Raw genomic sequence first — 23,975 nt, forward strand, 5'->3', positions numbered from 1 at the left:
TCTCTGCTTTTTAATATGCTATCTAGGTTGGTCATAACTTTCCTTCCAAGGAGTAAGCGTCTTTTAATTTCATGGCTGCAGTTACCATCTGCAGTGATTTTGGAGCCCAAAAAAAAGTCTGACACTGTTTCCACTGTTTCCCCATCTATTTCCCATGAAGTGATGGGACCAGATGCCATGATCTTTGTTTTCTGAATGTTGAGCTTTAAGCCAACTTTTTACTCTCCACTTTCATTTTCATCAAGAGGCTTTTGAGTTCCTCTTCACTTTCTGCCATAAGGGTGGTGTCATCTGCATATCTGAGGTTATCGATATTTCTCCCAGCAATCTTGATTCCAGCTTGTGCTTCTTCCAGCCCAGCATTTCTCATGATGTACTCTGCATAGAAGTTAAACAAGCAGGGTGACAATATACAGCCTTGACGTACTCCTTTTCCTATTTGGAACCAGTCTGTTGTTCCATGTCCAGTTCTAACTGTTGCTTCCTGACCTACATATAGGTTTCTCAAGAGGCCAGTCAGGTGGTCTGGTATTCCCATCTCTCTCAGAATTTTCCACAGTTTATTGTGATCCACACAGTCAAAGGCTTTGGCATAGTCAGTAAAGCAGAAATAGGTGTTTTTCGGAACTCTCTTGCTTTTTCGATGATCCAGCGGATGTTGGCAATTTGATCTCTGGTTCCTCTCCATTTTCTAAAACCAGCTTGAAAATCAGGAATTTCATGGTTCACGTATTGCTGAAGCCTGGCTTGGAGAATTTTGAGCATCACTTTACTAGCGTGTGAGATGAGTGCAATTGTGTGGTAGTTTGAGCATTCTTTGGCATTACCTTTCTTTGGAATTGGAATGAAAACTGACCTTTTCCAGTCCTGTGGCCACTGCTGAGTTTTCCAAATTTGCTGGCATATTGAGTGCAGCACTTTCATAGCATCATCTTTCAGGATTTGAAACTGAACACTATAGGGAAACACTATACAGCAATAGGGGGCTTCCCTGGTGGCTCAGCGATAAAGAATCCACCTGCAGTGAAGGAGCTGCAGGAGACCTGGGTTTGATCCCTGGGTTGGGAAGATCCCCTGGAGGAGGGCATGACAACCCACTCCAGTATTCTTGCCTGGAGAATCCCATGGACAGAAAATCCTGGCAGGCTTATTCTGTAGTCACAAAGAGTTGGACACAACTGAAGCGACTTAGCACTCACGCATGCACACATACAACAATAAGTTGTATTGACTTCTAACTTTATGTATGAATGATCCTCAGACAGCCTCCCTCACCCTCTAGTTTCTAGTTGGATTTGGCCACTGGGCACCAGAGGAAGCCTGGAGGGTAGATGGAGCTATTTGTTTCCCCAGATCCCTCCTTGCTGAATTGCCACGGTTTAGCTGATCCATCTACTATGTGTCTATACCATAGACCACAATTCCGGCATGTGGCCCTCTCCCTCGTCCCATCTTCTCTCCAGGTGATGGGAATCACTCCCTCCCCTTGCTGCTTCAGGCCTGGAGGCAGTAAAGGTTCTCCACTGTTGCTAGTCTTTTCCTAAACCTTCTTTAAAACAAACCCTTTGTTAAGCTTTACTTCAGTTACCCAATGTCCATCTGTTTCCTCACAGAAACCAGACTAATACATCAGATCAGTCTCTAATTTTCTGCAACATGATATCAAATCTTCTCCATTCCCAGCCCTGTCTTTCCTCTCACATTCAGGCATATGACCTCCTATTTATCTCAACCCCCAACTACCTCAAAAAGAAAATAAAAGCCATTGGAAAGACACCTCCTGTCAAACCTGTTTCTCATATCCAGTGATGTGCTGAAGCTGACTCTCGCCTGCTCCCAGGAGGCAACTGTGGGCATCTCTGCCCAGCTTCACTTTCAGAGACATCACATTTAGTTCAGTTCAGTCACTCAGTTGTGTCCGACTCTGTGATCCCATGGACTGCAGCACGCCAGTCTTCCCTGTCCATCACCAACTCCCAGAGCTTACTCAAATCATGTCCATACAGTCGGTAATACCATCCAACCATCTCATCTTCTGTCATCCCCTTCTCCTCCTACCTTCAGTCTTTCTCAGCATCAGGGTCTTTTCCAATGAGTCAGTTCTTCACATCAGGTGGCCAAAGTATTGGGGCTTCAGCTTCAGCATCAGTCCTTCCAATGAATATTCAGGACTGATTTACTTTAGGGTTGACCAGTTCAATCTCCTTGCAGTCCAAGACACTCTCAAGAGTCTTCTCTAACACCACAGTTCAAAAGCATCAATTCTCGGCACTCAGCTTTCTTTATAGTCCAACTCTCACATCCTTACATGACCACTGGAAAAACCATAGCTTTGACTAGATGGACCTTTGTTGGCAAAGTAATATCTCTGCTTTTTAATATGCTGTCTAGGTTGGTCATAGCTTTTCTTCCAAGGAGCAAGTGTCTTTTAATTTCACGGCTGCAGTCGATTTTGGAGCCCCCAAAAATAAAATCTCTCACTGTTTCCATTGTTTCCTCATGAAATCAGCCATAGTGGAAGTCTTTACACCCCAGTGCTATGAATCAGAGCCTTTTTTTTTTTTTAATAGGACCAGTTGTTGAGCATTTATCAGCATGCCACTGCTTACATCCAGATGCAGCCTTTTGCTCCTTTACATTTGGGATAGTGGAAGAGACACCCCACCTGTTATCAGAGGCTCTCCACCTCCCACTACCTTTGATAATCCATCGATCTCTTCCTCTGGTGTATTTAGCCTCTCCTTCCATACTAACTCCTCATCAACATTTAAACCTGCTCTAAACTTGTGCTGTCCCACACTGAAGCCACTCATCAGACATAGTTACTGAGCACTTGAAATGTGGCCAGTGCAAACTTAAATGTGTAGAAGACACACCAGATTTCAAAGATTTAGTATGAATACAAGAACATAGACTATTTCATTAATAATTTTTATATTGTTGAAAAGATATTTGGGATATAATAGGGTAAATAAAAGACATTAAAATAAAGTTCAGCAATTTCTTTTCACTTTTTTAAATGGCTTCTAGGAAATTTAAAATTACTTACAGAATTCACATTATTTCTATTGGACAGTGCTACCACAAACTCTCATCTTAAAAATAAAGTCTCTTCTTCTCCCTATCAGCCCCTCCAGTTACTGCCTCTCACAGTCAAAAATGCTTTAAAAAGTGGCCACTGTCATTGTGATTTTCTTTATTTTAAATAGATCTATTTATTTAGTTTTGGTTGTTCCGGGTCTTCGTTGCTATGCGGGCTCTTCTCTGCTTGTGGTGAGCGGGGGCTACTCTCTAGCTGCTGTGCACCAGTTTCTCCCTGGGGTGGCTCCTCTTGTTGCTGAGCATGGGCTCTAGGCATGTGGGCTTCAGAAGTTATGGTGTGTGGGCACTAGAGCACAGGCTCAATAGTTTTGACACAGGGGTTCAGTTGCTCTGTGGCATGTGGGATCTTCCCAGATCAGGGATCGACCCCATGTCTCCTGCATTGGCAGGAGAATTCTTTACCACTCAGCCACCAGGGAAGCCCTGTCATGATTTTCTTACACACCACCTCTCTCCTCAACCAAAGATGATCTGCCTTCCTGTTCCACAAATCTACCAGAATCATGCTAGTTTAGGTCACTAATGCTAACCTAGGTCATTGCACACCACAAAGGACTGTCCGGGCCTTACCCTGCTTTACCCTGAGCAGCAGTTTGCAATGTGGCGTACTCACTTCATTGAAACACTTTTCTTTTTATTTTTTTAACTTGATTAAAGTATAGTTGAGTTACACTATTGTGTTAATTTCCACTGTACAGCAAATTCCATTATTCATATATAAATATATATATGCATTCTTTTTGTATTCTTTTCCATTATGATTTATCACAGGATACTGAATATAGTTCTCTGTGCCTACAGTAGGACCTTGTTACCCGCAAATTCCCAGTCCATTCCCCCCCACTGACTCTCCCTCCCCTTGGCGAACACAAGTCTGTTCTCTCTGGCTGTGAGTCTGTTCCTGTTTCATAGATAAGTTCATTTGGAAACACTTTCCCATTGACAGCATACTTTCTTGATTTTCCTCCTACTGAGATGCTCATAACGCTGCTTTCCAGATTCCTTGTCAGCTCCTGTCTCTCCTCTACCTAGAATTCTGTGTTGGTCTTCTATAAGATTTTGTCCCTCTCATCTACTTCTAAGGATTCATTTTCTATTGATATGCAAGCAGCTGTACATCTGCACTTAAAGGTCTCACAGGCATCTCAACTTAAACAGGTTCAAACCTGAACTCTGCATCTCCACCTCTGCCTGCAAAACTGGCACTAGCTTAGGACATGGCAGTATTGGTAATGGTACCACATCTACTTAACCACTTCTGCCAGGACCTCAAGGACATTCGTAGCCCACCCTCTTCTTCCTCCACTGTGGTCTCTCCTGGTCTCTTTCTAAACTACTTGTTGTGTCTCTTTAATTCTCCACTTTGCTTTAATTCCACAGTCCCACCCTAGTCCAAGCCACCATCAGCTCTCACCCGGACTTCTCCAAGAGCCTCTTGAATGGGTTCCCTACCACCACTTTTACCACTCTAATCCATTCTCTACACATCTGCCAAAGTGATCTTTTACAAACTTGAATAGGATGCTTTAGCTTAAAAACCTTCAGTGTCTTCCCCTTGACTTTGGCATAATGTCGGAAACCTTTAACATGATGTTAAGAGGCCACCCCAGAACCTATTCCTGCCTTCATTTGTAGCTTTGTCTGTTTTCACTCTTTGCCTGCATTCTGTCTACTCAAACCACCTTGGACTTCTTTTAGTTCTTTGAATGCACCATATAATCTTGACTTGGGACCTGCAAATATGCCTTTTCTTCAGCCTGGGACCCTCTTCATCAGTTTTCTTTAACTGTTTGCCCATGTCCTAGTGAACCTTCAGATAGTTCGCTAAGCCCCCAAACTAGTTTTGTCTTCATCTGGCGCTCTCACATAGCTCCTGTGTTTTTCTAATAGACTCTGAACTCCATGAGGTCAAGGATCAGAGCCATCTGATTCACTTATGTATCCACAGTGCCTAGTACAATGTCTGGCACACAGTAGGTCCTCAATAACTATTTGTTGAACAGTAAAACATTATCTGACTCAGACTTCTCGTTTTGGAGATGAGGAAACTAGTATCCAAAGAAAGGAAGCAATTCATTCAAAATTACAGAGCCCAGACTGAGATTCATACAGGACCAGAGCCTCCTGATTTCCAGGTCAGTCTTCTTTCCAGGACATCATGTGTTTGTCAATAACTTAGTAAACAGAGAGAAGTAGACTGAATTCCCTATGTTTTGAGAAAGCCAGCGCAAGCTCATGTTCATAAACACAGCTAACATAGTTGTTATTTTCTTTGTTTTATGTAAAAGGCCTGGAAGTCCAACCCAAAAGTAAACTCCGTATTTCTAAACCTACAAACTCCTACAACTTTTATTGCCTACAGGCCCCATTCTGCTTATTGTACTTCTTCCTTCCCTGCATTAACCAGAGGCATCAGCTGGTTCAGGGTTGAGCAATGCCTTCATTCCATGCTTTTTATCAATCCCCTGCCGAGGCAGCATGTCACATGTAGCAGAAGATTAGGAAGTGCTGTCTTTAAATAGTAGTGCTCAAGAAAACAATATAAGATCCTGTATAGTGCTGGGATGGAGATAGTGGAGATTTTTATAAAAATAACAAATTTTTTAGCTCTCACTTGTGCCAGGCACTAAATTAGATGGTTTGCATATATTTTCTCTTGTCTTACTAACTCTATGAGTAATTATTTCTATTGTTTCTATTTTACAGATGAGTAAACTGAGGCGTAAAGAGGTTATTAAATCGCCTAAGCCATTCATTTAAAAGAGCCAAGGCTCTGATCTAGTCAGTCCAGAACCCATGATCTTAACGGTGTGATATCTGAAAGTGAAGAATAGGTTGACCTGACAGGAAATACCAAAAAGTACAATTGAGGGAGATCCCATAGTTGATTTATACAGATATCCCATCTCTAATTCATTCATTCATTGATCTGTCTACTCATTCGTTCTTTTACTCTCGCAACATTACTTATTGAAAAGTCACATTATATCTATTGTTGAGGATACTGGTAAAATTAATGGCCTCTCTCCTCTGAGCTCTCACTGTCTAGTGTAAGAAACATAAGTAAACAGATATTTATCCTACTGCATGCCAAGTGCTAAGATAGAGGGGGCTTTGGGACACAAGAGAAGCTTATAAACCAACTTAAAAGGACACATATGAGTTATCCTGGACCTGCCTGCCGTGCTTTCTTTACCCTGTGTACCTCTGCTCTCTCCTTCCTTCCCGGTTTCCCTCCAGGCTTTCTCATGCTTTTGGTGCTTTGCCGACATCTTCAGCCTCCTCTACTCCTGGTTTCAGACACATCCTCTCTGCTTGTCTTTGTCCTACTAATGTAGGTTTGAAATGCATTCTGGCATAGCCGGAAGCACATCTGTATCATAAAGCAGTCTAAGGCCAACCCAAAGGCTAGACCAGGATGTGCATGCCCTACTTCTAATATGACTCTGATCTAGGAGAGTTGGAAATCTAAAACATGGAGCTTTAAGGAGTGTGGAGGACAAAATAGATGGAAAAATACCTGCGTCTTAGAAAATGTGGTTATTTACCAGCCTAAACACAGAGAAATTGACTAGTGACTACCCAACATCCCTTGGAGCTCAGTCATCATGTCTTGCATGTTCTACACCACTTTTTCATGATCTTATAGGATATTAGCCTCTGTGCAATGGGGGGATTTTTGGTTTTACAACAGAGTATAATAAAATATATCAGATTTGGAACATTAAAAAATGTTAATGCCATTACATTTTTATTTTCTGCTATCAATTATGGTACCTGATCTGTTAACCAAAAAAATCTTCACAATACAAAATTAGCTTTGAAACAGGAAGTGTAAATTTCCAAGGTATTTGGACCCTGAGAACTTTCAGGATCCTGTATTTTCTCAAGTTGCAATCTCCCCTCAGCCCACTCCTTCCTAAACTTTGTTTTTCTCCTACAGTCATAAATGAAGCATATTCCTGCTAAGGAATGTCTGTGGATTAGATGTATCAATTGAATTTGACAAATAAAAGAGAATTAGTGGTGACTCTTGTTGATCAGTGTTTGATTTAATGGACAGGGACTCACCCCTATATATGGAAGAAATAAGTCAGAAAAGGTATATAGACTGAAAAAAGGGACTGAGATTCTGGCAATAACTGTCAGGTGGAGGAAGACATATGATAGGAATGATGTGGCAAACAAGATTAAATTAATGGGCAACTGAAGTCAGAAAGTGGCAATTATAATATTGAAAACACTTCAAAACCATAAGTCTCAAGCATTGGATGGGTTTTGTAAACAGACACTGAAGTCTTACATGATGATGACAAACCCCTAGATGGATAGGGAGATGATATCTAAGCCTTAGGCTCATTTGACGTCAACAAGAGGCTAATGATGACAGCACAGAGATGCAGAGGAACTAAATATGATTATATCTCTATCGTTAGACGGCATAAAACTCAGAGTAGAGGTTTTTGCTTGCAGATGGAGAAGCAATCATCCAGAAATGATGATAAGGAGCCATGAGATTGTTAACATCCACCACCTTCCCTAATTCACCCACCCCACCAACCTGAAACATATATCCAAGTATTAGTAATGCATGTTAACTCTTACTTTTAATAAAGCTTCTGGGAAAATAAGGTTTGTTTCAGTTGATGGGTAAATAGTAGTAGTAATAATAACAACAACGGGGTCGCTAAGAGTTGGACACGACTGAGCGACTTCACTTTCACTTTTCACTTTCATGCATTGGAGAAGGAAATGGCAACCCGCTCCAGTGTTCTTGCCTGGAGAACCCCAGGGATGGCGGAGCCTGGTGGGCTGCCGTCTATGGGGTCACACAGAGTCAGACATGACTGAAGTGACACAGCAGCAGCAGCAGGGTTTGAATTATGGTCTCTTTTATCACCAAAGCCTTTGTTCCACAGTGAATGGTTAAGAATAGAATTCCAAAACTGTTTGTCTCCTCATCTTTCAGTTGGGGATGTGAAGTAGGTAAAGTGTTTAATGGGGTTTCCCAAGTGGCGCAATGGTAAAGAATCCACCTGCAATGCGGGAGACACAAGAGACATGAGTTCAGTCCTTGGGTCATGAAGATCCCTTAGAGAGAGTAGAAAATGGCAACTGGCTCCAGTATTCTTGCCTGGAAAATTCCATAGGAGCCTGGCAATACAGTCAGTGAGGTCGCAAAGAATCATACACAACTTAGTGACTCAACAACAGCAACAACAAAGCGTTTAGTAGAGTATTGGGCCATTAGCTGCCATTATTATTTTTGTTGTTGAGTTATTATTAAAAGTAGTATTTCTGTCATAGCTCACTGCAGTACTCAGCCAGAAATATCAGCAGGACCATTTCTTTTTCAGTCAATAACAGATTATTAAATGGGTGATAACTTGCAGTTTTGAAGTCTATAATCTGATGCTTTTAGCAAGAAGCTTGATATTTTGCCTTTGAGAAAACTCAGAAGAGCCAAGTCAAACCAATGTAAGTAGGATGAATAGTTGCTCAATTATTCATTTTAGGGCCCAACCCCTTTGCAACCAGGCCCTGTATTAGGACTGCATCTCAAAATATCACAGTGGTAGGTATCCTTACCTATTATGGGACCTCTCTCCTCTGCCATGATTGTATGACTGAGTTGGAATAGGCTGTACCTTGCTGGGGAAACATGGTAGGTATATTCCCTCTTAGAGTGAACCTAGTTAAATAAAATAAATAAATAAAATAAAATGTACCATTGAGAGTAACCGGTTCATTTGTCAACTGAAAGTTAATCAAAAAAAGACATGTACATGGAACCAACAGATTGCAAAGCTGGCAAAGATTTTAGAAATAATCTAATCCAATCCCTTTATTTTGCTGATAAGGAAAGTGAGTCCCAGGGAAGGCTAGAGCCTTACTCAGGGTCATACAGCTGGCAATAATTTTGTTTGCTTCAAAAATTAATATGAACAGTCTTTCCATACATCAACGAATCTTCCTGCCTTTGTGAGCACAATATCATAACTATAATTGAATTTGTCTTTGATGGTGGAGAAAGCAAGCTTTTAGGGTTTAACAGGGCCTTAAAGTCATTAGAGCAAGATAAATTGTCTTGAACTAATGCTGGAGATCTATTAACTTGTGAGCTTGTCAAGGAATAGGCCTGGTCTTATTCATGAGTTAAAGCAAGTTTCAAATCCTAGCTAATCCATCTACTAGCTTAGGAAAGTCACTTAACCGCTCTGAGCCTCTGTTTGCTCATTATAAATTTAGATAATAAGTCCTTCATTACAAAATGTTTGTGAGCATCAAATGAGGCAAGATATAGATACACAGTGCCTCACCAGAACAGACACTTAATTAGTGTATACTTTCAAATAACCTTCAGCTAACATCCTCCTAAAAGCTAAGGATACATCAATGAATAAGAAAGCCAAGGACCTGATTTCATAGAGCTTAGGTTCACAAGGAAGGAGTAGATGTGAAAGCCAAGGAAGAAATAGACAGGAAGCAAGGATGCAGATAAATTAACAATATAATTTCACATACAGGTTAGGTAGATTGATGCCATGTATTTAAAATTATAAATGAGGCGTGAGTCTTTATGTCATGATTCGTGATGAAGACTCACTTTCCTTTCTCTCATCCTTTCTTGCCTCTCAATTGTTGTTGTCACGGAGGTTACACAGAATACCAGGTGCAGGTCAAAAGATGAGTGTGTCAAAACGAAAAACAAAATAAATAGGAGAACAACGAGCCATTTCTTAACACTTGCTGGAGGAGAATCACATTGCTATACTTTGTTTTTCTTCGGAGGGGTCATGTGCCTCAGCCCACACATTAGCATGTGAACTTGTTGTTCCAGTCAAATGAGTCAGAGTTCCTCAAGAAGGCATATTCATGTATTTCAGAGCTATGTGTCAGCACCTTTGAAAAAAGGTACAGTGTTCTGTATTGGTGTGTCTCACAAACGCACACACATCGATCACATGGCTAATCAGCAGCAGAAGTGGGATTTGAACTCAAGCCCAGGGGACTCAGGGCTTCCCTGGTGGCTGCCTTGAAGAGGGAAATGGCAACCCACTCCAGTATTCTTGGGAAATCCCACGGACAGAGGAGCCTGGCAGGCTACAATCCACGGAGTCACAAGAGTTGAACACGACTTATTAAACCACCACCACCAGGGGACTCAGGCACGAGGTTTTTGCATCGCAAGGAGGACAGGAGGGTCACGCCTGAGTGTAGGGCTAAGCAAAAGCCTGGAGTCAGAGGTGGGTCTGAATTCTAGCTTTACTGCATATTCGCTTTCTTACCTTGGGCAAATTCCTCATACTCTCTCCGTTCACTTCTTGGCCCATAAAGTGAAGATAGATGATGATATCTGTGTCATAGTCATTTTGAGAATTTAAAGAGTCGTACATAAAGTGACTAGTACAATGCACAGCACAAAGTAGCACCTGCAGTATCTTGGCTGAACTGGTCACCTAGCAACAACCATGGGAGTTGACTGCTGGGCCAATGGACACCTTGCTTTTTGGCTCATAAACTCCATCAGTTTAAAAAGAAATTGAACTTACATCCTAAATACATGGAAGCTTATTTATGAAAAAGCGTATACATATTCTACTGTGCTTGTAGATTATTTACACATAAAACAACTGAAATAGAGCTGAAATAAGATACTATTTCATCATAATAGCATCATACTAACATTAGGCAATAGTTGAAGGTACACTGTCTATGGCCAGATGAGTTTTTAATGATTTTTTAAATGATTATTGATGATTTCTAAATGATTTTGTATGTGCCCCTCTATATATCAAACAGTATTCTTTTTCTTTTTTTAATTAAAGTATAGTTGATTTATGATATTATGTTAATTTCAAGTATACAGCATAGTGATTCAGTATTTTTACCGATTATACTCCATGAAGTTATTACAAGATAAAGACTATGATTCCCTGTGCTATACAATAGTACAGTATATGCTTATTGCTTATCTATTTTATACACAATTTATTTCTCTCAATCTCCTACTCCCATCTTACCCATCCTTCCATCCTTGTCCCGAATGATAAACACTGGTTTGTCCTCTACTGTTTTACATATGAATTCATTTGTATTATTTTTTAGTATTCCACATATAAGTGATGTCATACAGTATTTATCTTTTTCTATCTGACTTATTAGCTTTCCAGGTGACTCAGTGGTAAAGAATCCACCTGCCAAGCAGGAGACGTGGGAGACACAGGTTCAATCCCTGGGTCAAGAAGACCCTTGGAGGAGGAAATGGCAGCCCACTCCCGTAGTCTTGCCTGGGAAATCCCATGGATGGAGGAGCCTGGCTGGCTATTCAGTCCATGGGGTCACAAAGAGTCAGACATGACTTAGCAAGTGCACACTCACACTTGCACATAAACTCCCAACCTGGAACACGTAAATGACACACGTAGCAAACCCCTGGAAGCTGGGGACACAGCATGGAGCGCCCTGCTGGCCTCTGAGGTGGTGTAGCAGATCTCTCACCCTCCCTTTAGGAGACCTCACACATCGTATTCATGGCTGATGTGTGGACCAACCTTTAGAACTGGTGACAATCTGTATATTAAAGCTGAATTAATTTCCTCAGACTAAAAGTCATATAAGTAGCGCTCCCAATATTTTCTTCTGAAATCTTAGTAGGTCATCTCCAGCACTCCCTTGGAGCTCATGTATGCTATTTTAGGTGATCTTCCATTACCTCTGTCATGAATGTCACCACCCTTTCATTCAGCAGCTCAGCCAACATTCACCACGCAACTATGCCCTTATGTGCTAGGACCATGCTAAGCGTGAGACTTAGTGACATGGTTCCTGCCTTGTGGGAGTCACAGTTTAGCTCCCACCGGGCCAGGTTGTGGTTGTTCTTCCCTGCAGACCATGACTCGACGCTGCCAAACTTGCACTGCACTTTGGTGCCTAAGTCTAGACTACCTGCCAGCCTTCCCAAAGTCTTAAGGTCATTGTTCCTCTTCTCCTGGGTAGGAGGGAAAGTATCAAATCCCCTGCTCAAATTGCCGAAACTTCTGTCTGCCACTCTCGGAATCCCCTTCTTCTCCATGGGTGCTGATGAGCACCTTCCTTTCTTGAACCTGACTTCCCTGGGTACCTCCCCCAGTGTAGCCTACAGCCCTCCGGTGGCTCCCAAGCCAGTCTGGAAGACGTGAGAACTGGGAGTTCCCTGGGCCTACACAGGCCTGGTGGCTGCCAGCGCTGCTCCAGGGAAGTGGTGAGCTGCGTGTGCGGACTGGTATCTTGGCCTTGACACGGCAGGGAAGGGTCATACCCCATGAATGCGGTCTTTCATGGCCCTGATACAGGGCTCCTATTTTTTCTTACAGAAGTGACGATCAAATGTGAACTTTCATGGTTTATTTATAGCTCGGCCTTATAGAGAGAAAGAAAAGAAGTGATTAAAAGGCGATTTTGCCAAATATTTTGTTTTCAAAAGCTCTCATTGTGTGGGCAAAAAGGAAAGAGAAAAGTCCCTGTCTTCGTTGTTTCTGTCTAGACTCCCCAACAAAGAGGGTAGCGTGCCACAAATCCAGATTGTCCAGCTCTTGCCTGCTGACAAAAAGAATGAATTTTGAGGCCAACTTCAAATAAACCCTTTTGAACAGAAATACATTGTGGGGGGGAGGTGACTATATTTAGCACGTGTCAGCATGTCCATAATAAATTCATATTGTTATGCTGTGGTAATTTCCAGATTTACTGCAGCCAGTGGGTTCATGAGGTTTCAGTTTTATGTTAATGATTTGGAAAAATGGGAAAACTCAGCAGTGCCGTTTCTGATGACAGCACCAGTTCTCTGGGTACTCTCCATATTGTGTCGAATACCCTCAATGAGCCCTGCCTCCCAGAAGAAAGGAGAATGACCACGAGTCATTTTGATTGCCTCTAGAAGCATCACTTTTTTTTTAGAGTGCAGTTTTGTTTTATTCTCCTTCAAATGATCAAATCCCTTTGTGCCACTGTATCAAGTGAAGACAGAAAAAAACAAGTGAACACTAAAAAACTAACCACCCATGCTCCTGAACCTGTTGATTTTTTAAATATATTTTCAACTATTGTTTATTATGCACATATACATAATTTTTGAGACAGAATTGAAAAACAACTATATTTTTTACTCCCACTGTCCCTTTATATCTGTGCACTTTAGCTAGTTTCTCTCTGGCCCACTTAAAAATTTTGGTAGTACCATTACTTTCTTAAGTAAGCAGAAAGTCACTTAGATAATGTGGGTTTTATGGTCCCTGTAAGTCATGAGACATAACCAAAATTCCAACATTAGAATACCGAGAAATATATCATGCTCATCACTTGAACGTTCATCTAAAGATAAGACAGCTCCTCATTGCTCCAGCCAGGACTGCTGGGGATATGAAGAGATGGCTGTGATTAGATTCTTCTGTTTTTCCTCATTCGCTTTCTCTCCAAGAATATGTTAGCTTTCTTCTTGTTCTTCAGATGTGGTTGGAAGCTGGAAAGGAAGAGAGTTAAGGGGTGTAGGAAAGTTCTTATCTTGAATAGCACTGTCATAAATGGGCTTGGTGCTAAGTCAAAAATGTGTTTACAGCTGGGCTCCATTGCAGATTTTTTAGGGAGACTCTCCACTTCTGTAGACATCTCATTGTATCTTGTCCTTGTCCTTCTCCATTCTAGTAGCTCTTTTAATTCCTTAAAAATCCAGCTGGTTGCCTCAAGCTTCTTTTTTCTCTTTTTTTAAATTGGAATATAATTGCTTTACAATGTTGTGTTCATTTCTGCTGTACAGTGAACTGAATCAGCCATGTGTACATATATATCCCCTCTCTCTTGGACCTCCCTGCCATCCCACCCCCATCCCAACCATGGAGATCACAAAGCACTGAGCTGAGCTTTCTGTGCTTTATAGCAGGCTCCCAGTGCAGGCTCCCTCTCCTCATTAGATGGCCTTACTGGCCAGGATCTTAGACAACCCACAAAACCCTCTCACCCGTGGCCACCTCGGGTCTGTGGAAAACAGTCATGCCTTTTGAAGTCTGACAGACACTGGCAGAACTCGCTGATCCCAGGGCAAGCCTCCTTCACTTCTATACCAAAGCTGCCAGCTAGCACTTCTCCAGACAAGAGGTACACTCAGCCCTCCCTGTCCCACAACCTCAGGGACATGTGTCCAGATACCAGTTGATATCAGTGAAACCATGCTCTCACCCTCTCCCCTGGAAGGAGCCCTGATGCTCAGTCCACACACAGCTCCCTCCTAAAATTCCACCTCTTTTTCTGACCTTCCACATGGATGAAAGGTTTCAGAGTTGATTTATGGGTCCTCAGCTACCCTTTCAGGGTGGTCTGTTTCCAGCTCACTTTGGTATCTTATATCTGTCAACTTTAGCTCTCAGACAAAACTTGCATTTTAACATTCCTTCATGTGTATGGTCCTTAAGTTCACTCATCCCATAGACATTTGCTGGGCATGTATGATACACCAGATGCTGAGTTTGGCAGTGGAAATGGTTAAAAGAGTTGCTGCTTAAGGAGCAGGAGTCTAGTTGGGGAAGCTGATGTGGTAACAAAAAATTGTGGTACTGTGTCATAAATGCTATGATAGATGGAAGCATAAGTTTCTAGAGTAGCAGATAACTCATTCTAGGTGGGAGGCAGGCAGTGAGGATGAGTCAGGAAAGACCTTCTGTGGAATCAGTACCTGAGCTCAGCTTAATGTCTTAAATCTGTACTTTTGTGAGAAACAAAATAACCTCTTGTTAAACCTTTGAAATCTCTATTGCTTTTATTCGTCAAAAATTTATTTTAAAAATAAGCAAAAGTAACATGAAGACAGGAAGAAAGAATTCCCTGCTATCTGCCATGTGTCTACACATCCATTACGGTGTGAAGGGAAGTGACATTTATGATGCTTCTTGTATAATACAAGTTTCCTGGATCCCACCCATGAAGGCGGTCTTGGAATGTCGGCTCAAGTTTAAAGCCTAAGCCCAATGCTGAGGATTCCCCCAGGGTATTTTCAAGATTGAGAGCAGGCAGGTCTGCCCTAAAACAGGCAGAGCAGAACAGAGCACCGCTGTGAAGGAAGAAGCGAGCCCAAAACAGGAGACCTAGTGGCAAAGTTGGTGGGGGAATGACTGCACCCATCTCAGCAACACATGGGACTTGCTTTAGAGGAAATCAGAATTTAGTTTATGAAGGAGAACGTCTGGCATACGTTGGGGTGAGCAGAGCTGTTTAAATATTCTTGCTAAGTGGAACAGCAGTGACCGCACTAAGATATGGTTGCTCTTTTACAAACTGTCTCTAGACTGCCCTTTGTTGGTTCTTATCCTTTCACCTTGATTCCCTTTTCAATAACTTTTCATAATTTTTCAAACCTCCTCCTTAGTAAGTCTGCTGTTTTTTTCCTTCTGTCAGTGGGCTTCTTACTCTCAGCATTTCTGATCTCCCAAACAGCACTTTTAAAACCCCTGGACACCAGGAAACCAGATAACTAGTCAGAATGTCCATGGCATCCTTGAGAAAGAGCTGGTAGAACATATTTGCCAGATTGGAAATATGTGTAAGTGATTAATAGATTAAATAAGTGATTAGTAGATGAAAAAGTATCAAGTTTCTTAATCCTTGAATGGCTATTAAAGTTTATCTGCTTCTAGCATGGTATTTATCACATTCTATTTTGATCGCAGTAAATGTCTTTTCCATTCCATGGTGAGCTCCTTGATGAAAGGACCACTTAATTCTTCATCTCTGTTTTCCATATATAGTGAATGCTGTGCTTGGCACATGGAAGGGGCTCAATATGTTTTATGAATATTTCAGGTACTGAGATTAAGCAGCAAACAGACATATCTCCCAGCCTATGTAGCTTACATTCTGGTTAGAACGAAGGATGAAGAGGCAGAGAAGGAATATAAACTAGTAAGTACATGACTTGTCACACAAGAATTAGTGATAAATAATAAATATAATATTTATAGAATTGGATAAGTACATATGTATGTATATGTAAATAAATAAATCACCAGTAAAGTGGTAAGGATGTTCAGGGAAACACTTGGGCATGTTTTGAAGATGCCCAGGCCTTTCACATTCTGTGTGGTAGCCAGATTCTTAAGTTTCTTTCCTCCTCTGCTAGTATGTGAGTTTCCCTAGGCCATAGAGCATGTCTTACACAAATCTGTATTCCTAGCACAGTGTCTGGTACGTAGTAATTAATACATGTATAGAGTAAGAAGTTGTACATATGTGACCCCAGAATGACTACATCCTTAACAATAGGAGTTCAATAGCTGTTCCCAAGACAGGACCTCTTCTGAGGAGCTTTGTCATGCTATTGCTTGCAATCTCCCCAAAGTCAAGACTTTGGATTCCACAAAGTATGGGTTCACTCTACTCCCCTAACTTTCCCACGGACTTAACAACATTGAGAGACCATCCAAGGAAACCTGACCTCTCCTTTCATGCAATGGAGCCAATGCAATCTGTGGTTGATCTTGCTGCTGTTCATTCCAACCATGTCCACCCAAGACACTGCAACTTGCTGACTGCCCACCTGCCCCATTGTAAAGACAAGAATGTCCTGAGGTCAAGTCTGTTAGGCTCAGCCCAGAGGTCTCACATCTGTACTCACAGTTGCAGAGACTACTGGGAAAAGAACTGAAAGTGAAATGAAGAGGTCTTAAATATTCTGACCTAAAGTTTGGGTGCAGAGTGGCTTCTGTTCAGTTACTGTTGTGAGTTAAGTGGACAACAGGCTCAGTGGCAGATTATGTTACCTTCTCAGGCCCTCATGTCCGGGCAATGGGAAGTGGAAATAGTTCCCTCCCATAGCCCCCTGCAAGCCATCACAAAAGTGCTTTGCCTTCCAGGATCTTTATGCACTGGAGGTCTCAATAGGCAATCGTTTATTAAGCCCAGGCTTGTGGTGGTAGATGTAACTTTTAATATTCATTGGGTTTTCATCTTAACACTAGAGATATTAAGTTGAAAAAAAATGAACTCACTGAATCTCTTAAGGGGAAATAAATTCTCATTAACATGTTTTTGCCCATGATAGGCCTCACTTAGGTTTTAACTTTCCAACTTAGCTGTGTTCTGTTTTCTATTTGACAGGAGGCAATGGCAAAAATGAGCAAAGTTGGAAAAGTCGTGTTTCCTAGACATGAGGATAAAAGGTAAGTTTATATGTTTTCTGTCCACAATGCTGAGGAATGAAAACAACAGACACATGCAACTCTAGAGCTGGAATAAACCGCAGGGATCAGCAAGCCAGCCTTTTCATTTCATAGTTGATAAAACTACATCTCAGAAAGGTAAAGTCCTTTTCAGTTCCCTAAGATCGCAGAGCCAGGAAGGGCCAGACCTGAGGGTCAAATATTAGCTTCTGAACTTTGAACTTCAAATCAATTTCTTTTCCTTAGATCATTAACAGCAAATCTGGTCTCATCTGTCCTAAAATGGAAATCTCATGTCTTCCCACACAGTAGCATCTATCTGTTCCTCCACCCTTTGCCTTTGCATTACGTGACTTTGAGGGTTACAACATGACTTTTTTTTTTTTTAATTGAAGTATATTTGATTTACAATATCCTGTTAGTTTCAGGTATACAGCACAGCAGTTCAGTTATATATATGCATGCCTGTGTGTGTGTGTGTGTGTGTGTCTGTGTGTGTGTCTTTTTCAGATTCTGTTCCTTTATAGTTATTACAATATTGAGTATAGTTCCCTGTGCTATACAGTAGACCACCATCATTTTGATTAATGTTTTAACCCCAATTCACAAAACACTTATTTATTGAGTCCCTCCTATCTTTAAGCCATTATGCTCCTTGACATCTAGGCAGGACTTAGAAGAGAGTAAGACACAATCTTATTTATGTAATAGATCACTTCAGGACAAACAGGTATGTTTTATAATAAAAGTATTACCAGGTGATAAAGTAACCCAAAGCAGAAGAAAATTTGACCCTGTAGGAGTAAGGGAAAGCTTTTGAGAGGAGGTTAAGTTTACCTGACTTTAAATGCTTAAAAGAAATTGTCAAACCAAAACCAAAAAGAACTTTTGTCAGTAGAGGGAATAACAAAGGCCAAGTTATAAAGGTGGGAACAGCATAGTATATTTAGGAAACTCTAAACAACTCATAATTCTGAAATGCAAAGTATGAGATGGGAGATGATAGGAAATGGAACAGGGTGTTGGGGGAACAGAGGGTTCCTCTCATAGGGAGCTGTGAGGGAGCTAAGGACCTCAGGTTTCATCCTACCAGCAGAATGGAGATAGTGAATTTTAAGGAGTGGTGGGACCTGTTCAGATGCAGATATTAGAAAGATCCTCTTAGAGGATACATGAGAGGGCCTAAGGGTAGAAGCAGAGAGACCAGATGGAAAACTTTTCAACAATCCATTTGAGAGATGAAAAGAACCTATACTGACTCACTGGTTTTCAGTTTAGAGATGAAGGAACAATTGTGCCAGTGGCTTTATCATTTTAGGAAAGTATTTGAGGTTAAGACATAAAAGCAAATTCTACCTTATGTAATGGACAAGAAAAGGTGCTGATCCCACCAAAGCATGATCAACGTTTAACAGAGTGGAATGGTCCATGGAAAAAGCCATCCACCTTTTATTTTCTTAGAAGATCTCCAAATGGGAGCTGTTAATCCCCTGAATATAAACCCCTCTCTAAATACCGGGGTTGTAAAGCAGAACATGGAGAGATCTGAGTTCCCGGCGGCGGTGGGAGCCCTGGGCTAGCAACATCCCTCTTTTGTTGAAATTAGAAACAGATTCTTCTTTCCATCTCCTCACTGACCCTCCGAAGACTTTTGAGGAAAGTCTGTTTTTCAGTTCTTTGAGTAGGTCCCACGTGTTCTTTTGAGAAGAATCCTTGATTTCTTGCTGTCAGCTGGGAGCGGGCCTCTGCGAGGGAGCCACACACGGTGCTCTAGCACCATCTGCAGGTAGCCCGGAGATTTGCAAGTGGAAAGAGAGCCGGTTTCCTTCCGGGCATTTTTCAACATCTTGACTCAAATCATGTTCTTGTCTGAACAAAACACTCACTCAGGTCTGTGCCACACAGACCCAAGATGGAAGGATCGAGGATTATCTGATCAAGGATTAATATCCATATACAGATAACTCTTAAAACTCAACAACAAGAAAACCAACAACCCAAATCAAAAATGGGCAAAGGACTTTGAATAGACATTTCTCCAAAAATAATATATAGCCAGTAAGCACATGAAAAGATCAACATCACTAATCTTTAGGGAAATGCAAATCAAAACCACAATGAGATACAAATTTACAGTCATTAGGATGGCTACTGTCAAAAAAGCAAAAATTAACTAGTAGGGGCTTCCCTGGTGGCTCTGATGGTAAAGAATCCGCCCGCAATGCAGAAGACCTGGGTTCAATCCCTGGGTTGGGAAGATCCCCTGGAGAAGGGAATGGCTACCCACTCCAGTGTTCTTGCCTGGAGAAGTCCATAGACAGGGGAGCCTGGTGGGCAATAGTCCATAGGGTCACAAGGACTGAGCAACTAACACTTTCACTTTTCACTTTTATTTACAAGGGTGCAGAAAAACTGGATCCCTTGCCCACTGCTAGTGGGAATGTAAAATGGTGCATCCTCTGTCAAAAATAATACAGTGGTTCCTCAAAATGTAAAGATAGAATTATCATATAACCCAGAAAGTCCACTTCTGGGTATTTAGGCACCCATGTTCACAGCAGCATTATTCACAGTAGTTGAATGAAGGCAACTTAGGTGTCCACTAACAGTTGAATACATGAAGCAAAAGTGGTATGTACATATGATAGAATATTATTCAGCCTTAAAAAATAGGATTCTGAAATATGCTGCAACATGGATGGGCCTTGAGGACATTATGTTAGTGAAAAGAGTCAGTCAGAAAATGACAAATACCGTATGATTCCATTTACATGCCACTCCCTGGAGAAGGAAATGGCAAGCCACTCCAGTATTCTTGCCTGGAGAACCCCATGGATAGAGGAGCCTGGCGGGTTATAGTCCATAGGGCTGCACAGAGTCAAACACGACTGAAGGGACTTAGCATAGCATGCCACTTACATGAGGAACCTAGTATAGTTGAATTCAGAGAGACAGAAAATAGAATGGTGGTGGCTAGAGACTAGGGAGAAGGAGAGAAAGCGAAGTTACTGTTTAATGGGTGGAGTTTTAGTTTTGCAAAGTGAAAACTGTTCCGTGGATAGATGGTGGCGATGACTGTACAGTGATATGAATGTGCTTAATACTACTAAATTGTGCAGTTTAAAATGTCTAAAACGGTCAATTTCGTGGTATGTATGAAGTGAAGTGAAGTTGCTCAGTCGTGTCTGACTCTTTGTGACCCTATGGACTGTAGCCTACCAGGCTCCTTGGTCTATGGAATTTTCTAGGCACAAGTACTGGAGTGGGTTGCCATTTCCTTCTCCAGGGGATCTTGCTAACACAGGGATCGAGCCCAGGTCTCCCACATTGCAGGCAGACACTTTACCATCTGAGTCACCAGGGAAGCCGTGGTATGTATATTTTACCACAATAAAAAAAAGATTGAAAAATTAAAAGCACAGGCAAAGAAGTGCCTTGGGACCTCAGCTTGCCATGTATAAAAAAGGGAAAATATAGTCTATCCATCTCTCTTTTTTTTTTTTTTTTTGTTGAAGTGTAGTTAATTTATAATGTGTTGTGTTATGTGTCAGGCATATAGCAAAGTGATTCAGTTATGCAGATATGTATATATGTGTGCGTATGTGTGTGTATGTGTATATATATATTCTTCTTTAGATTCTTTTCCATTATAGTTTATTACAAGATATTAAGTATAGTTCCTTGTGCTATACAGTAGGTTCTTGTTGCTTATTTATTTTATATATAGTAGTGTATGTATTTTAATTCCAAGCTCCTAATTTATTCCTCCTTCCCTTTCTCTTTTGGTAACCATAAGTTTGTTTTCTATATCAGTGAGTCTATTTCTGTTTTGTAAATAGTTAATTTGTATAATTTTTTTTGGATTCCATGTATAAGTGATACCATATGGTATTTTTCTCTCTCTGACTTCACTTAGTATGATAATCTCTATGTCCATCCATGTGGTTGCAAATTTCATTAATTATCTCATTCTTTTTTATGCCTGAATAACAGTCTATCCATCTCTTGACATTTCAGAATACTAGAAGGATATAAGAACATTAGCTCACGTGTGTAAGAGTTTGACAGCCTGGAGAGTACTTCGTGTTCATTTTCATGTTTACAGTTCAGTCACTCTGTGACATTAGGTACTGTTATCATCCCTCTAACAGCGGGGAAACTGAGACTTGGGCCATTTAAAGAAGTTCCCCCAAATCACCTACCTTCTCTGCCTGAAAAGCCGATGCTTTTCCCACTGTACGAAGTTGCTGCGAAGGTTTCAGTATTAAAACTGGAAATCTTGAAGTATATGAGAAGGAATACTGACCCAAGCTCCCTTCTAGAAGTGTCCCCAGAGTCAGAAAATCCATCTCATATAGTGAAAAAAAAATTATTGACATTAGACTGTCTGAGAGTAACATTAGAAGAAGCAAATTGCTGTTCCCCAAATCATTCTGTGGTTAATAAATTTGGAGGCTCATAGAGCGAGTTTTCATAGAACCTACATATAGTGAGATTGATGATAAGACTGGAACATTAATTTTTAAGGAGTAGCCATAGCCAGCGTTGATATCACTTGCTATGATCCTGGTGCTGTTCTAAGAGCTTCTCAAATATTACCTCATTTAGTTCACATAACAGCTCTCTTGAGGTAGAGAGCTGTCTGAGTTTGAGAGCTGTCCCATTTACAAATAGGACATTTAGGAACAAATAGATTAAGTAAAATATCCATGGTCACACAACTAGCAATGAGGCCAAGCTGAGACTCAAACCCAGGCCTCAAAGTCCACTTCTTAACCGTGTGTTTGGCCCCATCACAGCTCTTAAGTTACCAGAATTCTTAAAGTGGACATGCTGGGGTGGGGGTGGGGTGGCACTGGGGGGGTTGTATTCCTGTTGATCCATTTAGCCCTGCATGTTACAGGTAGAAGTCCCTATGTGTAATCCAGGGTTACTTTTGCACTCTCTCACCCCCAATTCCCAAGCTTGCCCCAAAGTTCCTTCATGAAGACTTCTTTTCAAAGAACCTCAGAATCTACCAAGGCATGTTAGACAGGTTTCATTAACCCCTTACCCTTTCTCCCAGCCAAAAGGAATAAGGGCCAAGCTGCCATCTGCAAGTATAACTGGTCTTAGCTACTATTGTCCTTTTGAAGATTGTGATGCCAAGGTAGCTTCAGCTGCTCTGCTGTCTGACTCATGGGCAACACTAGTTCTAACACGTCTCATCTGAAGACTCAGCCAGAGAGTACAGGAGAGGAGGGTCCTCTGTGGGATGCCTGGAAGGCAGGGTGCAGCTCCAGGAGAGGCTTTAGTCATGTTTTCATAGGGTTTTACTCCCAGATAAAGCAGTCTGCAAAGGAAACACAGGTGCAGAATCTGCAAAGGGTGATTAAAACACTCAGTCTCATCTCTGGGCAGGCAATGACTTTAAACCAGTCACTAAACTGGAGTAGGGGTGGAGTAGTCATATATGAAATACTTATTGAAGCTGAGAATGCAAAAAGTCCTGTGTCAGCCCTGGGTTTTTCACTATGTTATGGTGGAGGCTTTGAAATCAGGCAGCCCTGAGTTTGAATTCCAGCTCTGCCCATTTTTAGTGATACTCTTAGATTTGCCTCCTTGAGCAGCTCTCAGATATAAAATCTTTACCTCTAACATGGAGATGTAGATTCACCCATGGAGGTTAAAGATAGTGGGTGTGAAACATGTGACTCAGGGTGCCGTCCGCATCCAAAGAGTGGGAAGTGTCTGCAAAACCGAAACAGATATTCCTGTTCTTCTAAACCTTGGGGGAAGCTGCACAGCAGTTTTGTTGAGATCATTCAACATGATTATTTTTTTCCTACAGGTATTATGACAAGAAATATCAAGTATTCCTGAAACTGGTTGAACACCAGAAGGAGTATGCAGCCATCATGAAAGGGGACTGAGCAGAGCTTGCAGGGACTGATGCCAGGTTTCATATCATTGCATCGGGGACCTCTGTCATTTCACCTTACATTCGAGACCCTTAGGTATCATTTCATTCATTTCTGCATTGCCTTTTAATAAAAAAAGCTGAGACATATGCAACCAAAACTAGAGTCTTCCATTTCAAAATACCACCATTATTTACCTGGTAGTTGCCACGGGCACCATCATGGAGACAGAAGTTTCACCAGGTAGCATAGGATCTCCTATGGGACTGGAACTTGGGGATCATTCCATCCAGGAGAAATGGTCCTTGGTAACTGATTTGATGCCAGTCACTAAAGACGTACATCACTTCATGTGGGACATCCAATGTTTATTCTGCTGCTGCTGCTGCTAAGTCACTTCAGTCATGTCCAACTCTGTGCAACCCCATAGAAGACAGCCCACCAGGATCCCCCGTCCCTGGGATTCTCCAGGCAAGAACACTGGAGTGGGTTGCCATTTCCTTCTCCAATGCATGAGAGTGAAAAGTGAGAGTGAAGTCACTCAGTCATGTCCAACTCTTCACGACCCCATGGACTGCAGCCTACCAGGCTCCTCTGTCCATGGGATTTTCCAGGCAAGAGTACTGGAGTGGGGTGCCATTGCCTTCTCCAAATGTTTATTCTAGAGATGGCTAAACACTTGTTGTTAATTTATTTGGAAATAATTTCAAACTTACAGAAAAGTTGCAAGAATAGGAATAATAGAGGGAACACCCATTACCTTTGAATAATTATCCCATCCATCTGC

The 23,975-nt window shown here is 41.5% G+C and overlaps 1 protein-coding gene across 4 annotated transcripts in view; it reads left to right on the top strand.

Annotated features, from left to right (window-relative positions):
* FGGY (FGGY carbohydrate kinase domain containing) overlaps positions 1-23,566 on the top strand; it is a 504,873-nt gene extending 481,307 nt beyond the window's left edge. For 3 of the 4 annotated variants that reach the window (XM_010859213.1, XM_010859222.1, XM_010859202.1), the window contains exons 15-16: positions 17,227-17,288; positions 23,119-23,559. In XM_010859213.1, the coding sequence (XP_010857515.1) occupies positions 17,227-17,288; positions 23,119-23,200 (144 nt within the window). In that variant the 3' untranslated portion in view covers positions 23,201-23,559. Of the gene's footprint in view, positions 1-17,226; positions 17,289-23,118 lie in introns of all 4 variants that reach the window. The other variant, XM_010859231.1, reaches the window with a different exon arrangement.
* Positions 23,567-23,975: the final 409 nt, after the last annotated feature.

The sequence above is a fragment of the Bison bison genome, unplaced genomic scaffold, assembly GCF_000754665.1.
Source record: "Bison bison bison isolate TAMUID 2011002044 unplaced genomic scaffold, Bison_UMD1.0 scf7180017856337, whole genome shotgun sequence".
NCBI classification, from domain to species: Eukaryota; Metazoa; Chordata; class Mammalia; order Artiodactyla; family Bovidae; genus Bison; species Bison bison.